The sequence below is a fragment of the Globicephala melas genome, chromosome 19, assembly GCF_963455315.2.
Source record: "Globicephala melas chromosome 19, mGloMel1.2, whole genome shotgun sequence".
Taxonomy (NCBI): Eukaryota; Metazoa; Chordata; class Mammalia; order Artiodactyla; family Delphinidae; genus Globicephala; species Globicephala melas.
Genome location: NC_083332.1, coordinates 8374734 through 8385044, shown reverse-complemented (window position 1 = coordinate 8385044; position 10311 = coordinate 8374734). Strand labels below are relative to the sequence as shown.

The 10311-nt window shown below is 46.7% G+C and overlaps 1 protein-coding gene across 1 annotated transcript; it reads left to right on the top strand.

The window, feature by feature from the left end:
• The first annotated feature begins 2475 nt into the window (after positions 1-2475).
• Positions 2476-9825, top strand: C5AR2 (complement C5a receptor 2). Its single transcript, XM_030873783.2, has 2 exons — positions 2476-2639; positions 7296-9825. The coding sequence occupies exons 1-2, from the start codon at positions 2637-2639 to the stop codon at positions 8322-8324; spliced, it is 1032 nt and encodes a 343-aa protein (XP_030729643.1). The 5' UTR covers positions 2476-2636; the 3' UTR covers positions 8325-9825.
• Positions 9826-10311: the final 486 nt, after the last annotated feature.

The following is a 10311-nucleotide window of genomic DNA, read 5'->3' as shown; positions in this document are numbered from 1 at the left end:
GACCGAGGAGTTTAAGATCAAGTGATCTGAGAAACACATCCCTGTAAACTCAAGATCAGAGAAGGTCTGGGACTTCCCTGGCAGTCCAGTGGTTAAGACTTCGCCTTCCAATGCAGGGGGTGCAGGTTCGATCCCTGGACGGGGAGCTAAGATCCCACATGGCTTGCAGCCAAAAAACCAAAACATAAAACAGAAGCAATATTGAAACAAATTCTATAAAGACTTTAAAAATGGTCCAGATCAAAAAGATCAGAGAAAGTTTGAGCTGATAAAAGACAGTGCTTCACTCAACACCCCCCACCCCCGCCAATGCCTCCCCACCCAATGCTTCTCCCATGTTAGTTTCTCTTTCTGACCAGGATGGGTTCCCACAGGGGCCTGGGGCTGGTGGGATGTGGGGATGAGGAGGCCCCCCCACCCCGAGAACATGGTGGAAGGGGGTGGTCTGGGGCCAGTCTCAGCCAAGACTGGGTCACGCAGAGACACCCCAGCCCACGCTGCGAGTTCTAGTCTCTTGGCACAAAAATAACTTCCTTTACTAACATGAGTTTATTCTCCAAACAACAACAAAAGAAATGATAAATAGGGCTTCCATGGTGGCCCAGTGTTTAAGAATCCTCCTGCCAATGCAGGGGATGCAGGTTCGAGCCCTGGTCCAGGAACATACCACATGCTGCGGAGCAGCTAAGCCTGTGTGCCACAACTACTGAGCCTGCGCTCTAGAGCCCGTGAGCCACAACTACTGAAGCCCGCGTGCCACAACTAGTGAAGCCCGCGTGCCTAGAGCCCGTGCTCTGCAGCAAGAGAAGCCACCACAACGAGAAGCCCACGCACCACAATGAAGAGTAGCTCCCGCTCGCCGCAACTAGAGAAAAGCCCACGCACAGCAACAAAGACCCAACGAAGGCAAAAATAAATAAATAAAATTAAAAAAATAAAAGAAATGTATAAATGTGCCCCCTCAACCTCTAAAGCATACACACACAGTGGCGCAAACACCGAAAACCGCTGAATAAAGGGTTCCGAAGTTGGAATAAATAGGGCCACTTCCTCTTGCTAAGTCTGTCTTCCTAAAATGTAAGTTTAAAAAAATTGATAGCATATGCTTTTTATTACTGCTAATTTAACAAACATGTACACAGCATCTCCTGTGTGCCAGGCGCTGTTGTGTGTATTTTACTTTATTATTATTATTTTTAAAGGTGATTTCCTTCTTTTTTTAAAATTTATTTTATTTTATTTATTTATGTTTTTGGCTGCGTTGGATCTTCATTGCTGCGCGCGGGCTTTCTTTAGTTGCGGTGAGTGGGGGCTACTCTTGGTTGCGGTGTGCGGGTTTCTCATTGCGGTGGCTTCTCTTGTTGTGGAGCACGGGCTCCAGGCGAGTGGGCTTCAGTAGTTGTGGCACGCAGGCTCAGTAGTTGTGGCGCATGGGCTTAGTTACTCTGCGGCATGTGGGATCTTCCGGACCAGAGCTCGAACCCGCGTCCCCTGCATTGGCAGGCGGATTCTTAACCACTGCGCCACCAGGGAAGCCCTGTTGTGTGTATTTTAAATCTCTTTATCCATTTAATGCCCGTAGCTAAAACGTCCATTTCACAGATGAGGAAGTTGAGGCTCAGAAGGGTTGAGGCCCAGAAACTCAACAGTGGGAAACCTGGAATATGTATCTTATCTCTGTGGCTCTCAAATCCATGTTCTCAGCCTCCGTGCTATGCTTGGAAGGAGGTTAGGAACCACTATGCTCAAAATCTTCACATTTTATTTATTATTATTATTTAAAAAATTTTTGGCCGCACCGCGCAGCTTGCAGGATCTTAGTTCCCTGACCCGGGATCGAACCCACGCCCTCAACAGTGAAAGCACAGAGTCCTAACCACTGGACCACCAGAGAATTCCCCAAATCTTCCCATTTTAAAGAGGGAAAACAGAGGCTCCACAGAATGGATAGGACTTGTTTGTGTTTTGTCTGCCTCTGAAGCCTTAGGCCCTGTGCTGGGCACGCTTGGCCTTTTGGTGGAGGCTGTGACTCTGAGCTGTCTCTCTCAGAACATGTGAGGTGGGAGGAATATTGATCTGTCTTCAGGGCTCTGCAGAGGGCAGAAGGGAGGGGCTGGGTGCACAGTTGGAGTCTGGGGCGGGGATGGGGGTAGCAGACAGTGGGGACTTGGTGAGGAAGACCTCAGAGGGCCCTGGAGGGACAGTGAGTCTAGGCCAAGACCCCCAGGCCTTGAAGGTCACACCACATTGTAGATCTGGCTTCCAGGAAGGTGGTGACATTGAGATTGTTGTTGTTGACACTGGGTCAACCCTCCACCCACCAGAGCCCGCTCCAGTCTTGCCTGCTGCCCAGTAATTTTGGGATGTGTGAGTCATGGGAAGAATCCAGGACAAACACACCCTGGGAGTAGAAAAAGGCCATTCCTGTTTTTTGTTGCCTAAGAGAATTGGCTGGGACCTGTGAGGTGACGGTGCCCAGTGGAGTCCCCTAGGAGCCCTGGCAAACGGGACCAGCTTGCAGGAATCCACTTACTGCCAGACTCGGGGGAGAGACTGCAGACTTCCCAGGTCCTGCTGTGGGCCTGGATCGTGCTCCCAAGTGGTGTTTGGCCAAACTGGGGACCATTCCTCAAGAGATGGTAAGGATGGAGGGAAGGAGGGAGGGAATGATGGCGTATGCGGGGGGCATTTCCCAATCCTGGCCTTTTATTTTTATTTAAAAAATTTTTTCATTTATTCATTTTTTAATCCTGGCCTTTTAGACTCATTATTTTAGAATCTGGGAATCAGAACTAGAATTTCAGGAGTGGAATCTTATTGCCATCACACTGGAATCCACACCAGAATCCCAGACTCTTGGAATTTACTTGGGCAGTACAACAGGAAAAGCCTTTGTCAAATGGTCCCGTCCATGGCCACACTCAGGTGTGTAGGAAAACAGCCCTTCCCAAACCTGCAGCTTCTGGGGAATCCACCAAACATGCCCTTTGACTCAGCGATTCCCCTTCTTAAGAAAGATCCTTTAACTTCATTTTCACATAGAACACACACACAGAAAAGTATGCACATGAGACTTGAGCAGTTCTGCGTATCTCCACAAGCTGAGGACACCCAGGGAACCAGCATCCCGGTTAAAAATAGCCTGAGCCCAGCCCCAGAGTTCCCTCCACCTGCCCTCACTCCCCATCCCCATCGAATTCTTTTGCCCATTTTTGAACTTGAGGAGAAAGGGATCATTCAGTAAATTCCCCTGTGCGTTTGCCTTTCTGTCCTCAACATCATATTTGTGAAGTCCATCCGCATTCTCGCGTGTGGTTTGTTCATTCTCGCTGTTATAGAATATTCCGCGATATGTTTATTCATTTTCCTGTGAGTGAATATTTGGATGGTGTCCCATCTTGGGCCACTGGGAACATTCTGGTGCATGTTTTTTGGTGAGCATATGCATGCTTCTCTGGGAAGGGGAAAGTTTTCATATATTTGGCTTTAGTAGATGCTCCCCACGGTTTTCCAGGGCAGAAGTTCCAGCCAGACTGGCTGATACACAAACACACGTGTGCTAAGAGCATGCACAAGGGCCCTTGTGATCGCAAGGAACTGAAAGAAATCTAAGTGACCCCTTTGCTTCTCTGTGCCTCAGTCTCCCTCTTCATTCTTTTTTTTTTTTTTTTTTTTTTTGCGGTACGCGGGCCTCTCACTGTTGTGGCCTCTCCCGTTGCGGAGCACAGGCTCCGGACGCGCAGGCTCAGCGGCCATGGCTCACGGGCCCAGCCGCTCCGTGGCATGTGGGATCTTCCCGGACCGGGGCATGAACCCGTGTCCCCTGCATCGGCAGGCGAACTCTCAACCACTGCGCCACCAGGGAAGCCCCTAATGACAATATCTTTATTGTTAACTTTCTGGCTGTAAAATGAATGCATTGTTTAAAAATATTAGAAGTTTAGTTACGTACTTTTCTCACAAAATAGTATTTCGTGAATGTATTTTCATGTTAATACATACATCATTACATACTGCGTTAAAAATAAAAATAAAATGATGGTATTTTTTAGCTTCTTCCATTAAAGGCAAAGCTAACTCGTTTTTTCTTCCTTTCTTCCTTCCTTCCTCCCTCCCTCCCTCCCTTTCCTTCTTTTTTCTGTTGAAGTATAGTTAACTTACAATGTCGTTTTAGTTTCAAGTGTACAGCAAAGTGAGTCAGTTATACATACATATATATATATTCTTTTCAGATTCTCCCTCTTCATTCTTTTACTCAACAAATAAATATCAACTAAGCACCTGCTGTGTGCCGCATGCTACTCCAGGTGCCGGGGACACAGCAGAGCCAGAAGCAGGGAACAGGTGACGCTCTGGAAAATGAGCATAATAATTGTACTTACCTTATAGGGTTGTTCTAAGGGGAATGCCTCGTACATGATAGAAGCTTGATAAATGTCATCTATTATTTGAATGCTTATAAAATAATAATCATGGTAAGTGTTTTATCTATAGGCGTACATATAGAAATATAATTTATTTGGTGTATAAAATAAGAAGAAGATAATAATGCTACCCATGATGATACTTAAATGTCCTTTAGTCTGAGGCTAGTTAATAAGCACAAAACGCCCAGCCCGTGGATTGATTTTGAAGTTATTGTGAAGAAAGGAGTCGGGGTGTCCGGATGGGGAAACAGATCTAAGACATTAAATTGAAAAGATTCAGAGACGGCACAGGGGGTGTTGAACTTTCCCCGACTGAGGTGCTTACACACAAAAAACTCAGATTTGAACCGATAGAGCTGGAAAAGGCGGGGTCTCAGGGTGGAGGGAGAGGGTGTGTGTGTCTCTGTACCGGTGGTTAACACATGTCTAATGCTCACAATGGACTGGGCGCCGTGCTCAGCTCTTCACGCCTATTAACTTGAATTCTCGTAACACCCTCCAAGGGAAGTATATTATTCTCATTTTGCAAATGAGGAAGCTGAGGCACAAAGAGGTTCAGTGGCTTGCCCAAGGCCACACAGCGGATGAGGGTTTGAATTTTTAAAACCTGCACACGTTTTACTTTAGTGATGAAAATAATATGAAAGCGGAGTGCCAAATTCCAAACACACACACACACACACACACACACACACACACAATGACTTGGCCCCTTAGCATCTGCTTGGCAGGTGCCCCAACTTCCTCTCGGCCCTTCCTGTTGTATCAACTCCAGCTGGCACTCTGGGCAGCGCCAGTCAGCCCCAAAGAATCAGCAGAGAGCTGCAGGGTCAGGTTACTATGACATTATGGGGATATCACATGGACCGGTCTACCATCTACCAAGTCCTTACTCTGTGCTTTATACATATTAACTCTTCAAGGCCTCCCCAAACTGGTGAGGTAGGCTCACCTCCGTAACTCACTTCTCAGATGAGGAAACCTCGAGAGAGAAAGCCAACCGAAACTGCTCACCCAGAGTCACAGAGCCCAGTTCTGCTTAGGGTCACTGGCTGTCCTGCCTTCCGACTCTCCCAAACCTCAGATTTTTGGATGGTGATGTTCTAGGGCCCAGAGCTCCAGAGTGGGACTAACACAGCTTGAAAATCAGGTCTGTTACTTGCTTAGCTGAGTCATCCTCGGTAAGTTCCTTAATTTCTCTGTGCCTCTGTTTTCTCATCTGCAGAATGGGTATAGCAATGGTAGGAAAATTAGAGGTTTGTAATAAGGACTAAACGATATAACATTTAAAGGGGCTTGGAGCAAGGCCTGGCACATAACACAAGGTCTCAACAGATGGTGGCTTATAGTAATAACAATAATAATAATAATAACAGCAGTAATAGTTATGATTATCATTCCTATGATAGACAATGTCACTTCTCTGCCCAGCACCCTCCCATGGCTCCCATCTCACGCAGAATAAAAGACACAGAACTTACAATACCTATGTGGCCGCTGATATCTCTGTTTTTACCTCCCATCTACTCCACACTGGTGCCCTTGCTCTTCCTCGAGCATGACCATCATGTGCCCACCTCAGGGCTTTTGCACTGGCTGTTCCCTCTGCCTGGAACTCTCTTCCCCCAGATCCCCACACAGCTCCCTCCCTCACCTCTTTTATGGCTTTGCTCAAATATCACCTTCTCAGAGAGGCCCTCCCTGACCCCTCATTTAAAATTCCAACATAGGAAATTAAAAATTCCCTGTGTGACTTTTTTTTTTCTTTTTGCCGTAGCACTGATCACCTTCTAAAATACTGTGTATTTTGCTTATTTATTCCTGGACTGTCTGACTCCTCCCACCAAGATGTCAGCTCCAAAGGGAGAGAGGTTTTTGTCTGTCTTGGCCCCCCGCTGTGCTTCTAGTGCCTGGACCAGCAACTGTGCTGGAAGGATGGCTGGATGAATGAATAAATGAATTACAGAAATGTCAAAATTTTATTCCTCTTGTTTTCCTAACACAGTCATTACTTTTAAAAATTGCTCTAGCAGGATTCTAGAAATGTTCTGTTCCCCCCTCTGGGTGCCAGTGACACAGATGTGTTGGGGTGCAACTCAGTGGGTGTACCTGCAGATGTGTACGCTTTGCCATCTGCATGTTTTAAAATGATCTAGTTTACATTAAAAAGAACAAAGATGACAACATTGCTTCAGAGGTACATTTTTGTTGCATCAAGATTCGAAAATCCAGATGAAGAAGAACCAAGACAAACACTTTTGCTGTGAAGACATATTAACCTTTTCCCATCCTGATGGATATTCAGATTCCAATAGTTTAGATTCTAGAATTCCAGGTTACTAACGGGCTAGTGTTCTACCATTTTGATGCTCTAGAACTTCACTGTCCAATAAGGTAGCCACTAGCCACGTGTAGCTATTTAAATAGATTAAAATTAAATAAGATTGAAAATTCAGTTTCTCAGTCACACGGGCTGCCACTTCAATATTCGGTAGCCACACGTGGCTGACGGTTACTGCACTGGTCAGTAGATACAGAATGTTGTAATATTTTAGAATTCCAAGATGCTAGTAAGCTGATATTCTAGAATTCCAAGATGCTAATAAGCTGATGCTAAGAAGTTGGGGTTCGAACACTGGAATATTTTAGAATTCCAAGATTCTAATGCGCTGGAGTTCTAAGGTTGTTCTATTCTGGTTTCCAAGATGCTCATGGGCTGGGACCCCAGCCCAAGTCCCAGCCCATGAGCATCTTGGAATTCCAAGGATCTAGGATCCAGGATCGAGATGCTAGGATCCTAGCATCTAGGATTCCAAGGGCCTGAGAGTTCTTATCTCTGAGGTTTCATGCCATTTCTCGCCTGTCCAGGTGTCTGGGGTTTGGATGGAGAACTCTTCTCTCGGCTACGAGTATGGGGATTACGGCGAGATTCCAGATCTCCCTGTGGACTGTGTTGATGACACCTGCGTCTCCATCGAACCCCTCCACGTGGCCCCACTCCTGCTGTATGCCGCCGTCTTCCTGGTGGGGTTGCCAGGCAATGCCATGGTGGCCTGGGTGACCTGGAAAGAGGCCCGCCGGAGGGTCGGTGCCACCTGGTTCCTCCACCTGGCCGTGGCGGACCTACTCTGCTGCTTGTCTCTCCCCATCCTAGCAGTGTCCGTCGCCCACGGGGGCCGTTGGCTGTATGGGGCCGTGGGCTGCCAGGCCCTGCCCGCCGTCATCCTGCTGTCCATGTACGCCAGCGTCCTCCTCCTGGCCACTCTAAGCGCTGACCTTTGCCTGCTGGCCTTCGGGCCCAGCTGGTGGGGTGCAGCTGGGAGGGCATGCAGGGTGCAGGTAGGCTGTGGGGCATCCTGGACACTGGCCTTGCTGCTCACTGTGCCCTCAGCCATCTACCGCCGGCTGCGTCAGGAGTATTTCCCACACCGGCTGGAGTGCGTAGTGGACTACGGTGGCTCGACCGTGGCCGAGAACTCAGTGACCGCCACCCGGTTTATTTTCGGCTTCCTGGGGCCGCTGGTGGTCGTGGCCGGCTGCCATGGTGCCCTCCTGTGCTGTACTGCCCGACGCCGCTGGCCACTGGGCATGGCCGTTGTGGTAGGGTTTTTTGTCTGCTGGTCCCCCTACCACACACTGGGGCTGGTACTCACCTTGGCTGCCCCACACTCTGTGCTCTTGGCCCGGGCCCTGCGGGCTGAACCCTTGGTCGTGGGCCTGGCCCTTGCTCACAGCTGTCTCAATCCCATGCTTTTCCTGTATTTCGGGCGGTCTCAACTCCGAAAGTCTCTGCCAGCTTCATGTCGCTGGGCCCTGAAGGAGTCACAGAGCCATGATGAAAGTGTGGTCAGCAAGAAATCCACTGGCCGAGACCTGGTCTCAGAGGTGGAAGTGTAAGCTAGAGGGAAATTGGTTTGTATCCTCCTCTTCCACTTTACAAGACTGGCTTCAGGCATAGCTGGATCCAGGGGCTTAATGATATTGTCATTTATCCCTTGATTCATTCAACAAATATTCATTATGTCCCCTGCCATGTGCAGTGCAGATATAGGACATTTCCATCATTGCAGGAAATTCCATGGGACAGGGCTGCTCTAGCATCTCACCTGCTCAGATCTTTTAAATCACATAGCAGTAACACCTTCATGTAGAGTCACTACTCCAGGATAGCACTTTACACATAGTTTCTACTTTAAGGTAATTCTTACAACACCCAGGCAGGAAGGGGGAGATGCCTCTTTTCATAAGCTGAGGCCCAGGGAGAAGAGGTCATTTGCCCAAGATCACACGGCAAGGAAGTTATAGAGTTGAGATTTGACCCCATGTTTACTTGACTCCAGTGCCCATGCTCTTGATCACCAAACTTTTCCTTCATTGCCTTGTTCAAATAATACTTCCTCCAGGAAGCTCTCCCTGATTCATTCCCCTCCCAGGGAGGAAGTAGTGTTCTGTTCTCCAAGTTTCTGGAACAAAAATTCCCAGCTAAACTGTAAATTTCCTAAGGACAACATCTGGGCCAATTTAATTTCTGTCTCTCCTCCACCCATCCCAAGCCTTAAAAAGAGACAAACTGTATTTGTCTACACCTTGTTTTTTTCCAACTAGATTGTGAGCTCTCCACTGGTGGGGATCTCTTTCTTTCTTTTTCTGCCCATTTTAATTTTTTAATTTTTATTTTTTTGTGGGGGGGGATCTCTTTCTTGCTATCTTTTTTTTTCTTTATCTGATACAGAGACACTTAGTAAGTCCTCAACAAGACATATTTTATTTTTTGATATTTTATTCAGAACTCTCACGCGTGAATTATTACGACCAAGACTGCCTTGTAGAATGAATTATGTCCTGTGACAATTTATATAACTTCATGAAAACTTGGGAGAAATCCTGCTGTTAATCCATTAAGGCCAGGTGCCATTTAGGAGAGTTCTTCTTTGATACATTTACAAAGAGTCTTTTCTGTTTTTTGAAATTTATTTTCCTTTCGTATTGCATCAGCCTTATTTTTTGTTAAGAAGAATCAATTTCATGAAAGCTTTCAGATGTATTTCTGTGGAATTTTCCATGGAACTCCCTTAATCATTCAAAATAATCCTGTGGGCTTCCCTGGTGGCACAGTGGTTAAGAATCTGCCTGCCAGTGCAGGAGACATGGGTTTGAGCCCTGGTCTGGGAAGATCCCACATGCCGCGGAGCAACTAAGCCTGTGTGCTACAACTACTGAGCCTGTGCTCTAGAGCCCACAAGCCACAACTACTGAGTCCGTGTGCCACAGCTACTGAAGCCCGTGTGCCTAGGGCCCATGCTCTGCAACAAGAGAAGCCACCGCAATGAGAAGCCTGTGCACCACAGTGAAGAGTAGCCCCCACTCGCCCCAACTAGAGAAAAGCGTGCGTGCAGCCACGAAGACCCAACACGGCCAAAAATAAATAAATAAATTTATTTTAAAAAAGAAAAATCCTGCTTTTTGTTTGTTGTAACTTCTCCCTTTTGTTCTCAAGTTTGTTCCTTTGTTTTTGTTTATTGTTAGCATGGATATATCGAGTTCCTTAGGTTTCCAAAGAACCAAATCTTAATAGTTTTTCCAAGAACTAGTTTCAAGTTTGCTACTCAATCTCAGTGTTGGTAGTTTGTGATTTTCTTCCTGATTTCATATTTGTTGTTTACTGCTTCCCATTTTCCTTTTTTTAAAAAAAATTGTAGTTCTCTTTTGTACATTTTAAGCAGATGTTAGTCAATTTCTTCCTCTTCTTCTTTTGATAATGACACAAGAATTGGCCTACGTTCAAACTGTTTCCCAAGGGTTTGGTAGTTACATGCAACTTCCCACTTGACATCCCAACTCAATGTACAGTAAATAACTCAATATGCTCGCAGTGGAACTCTGG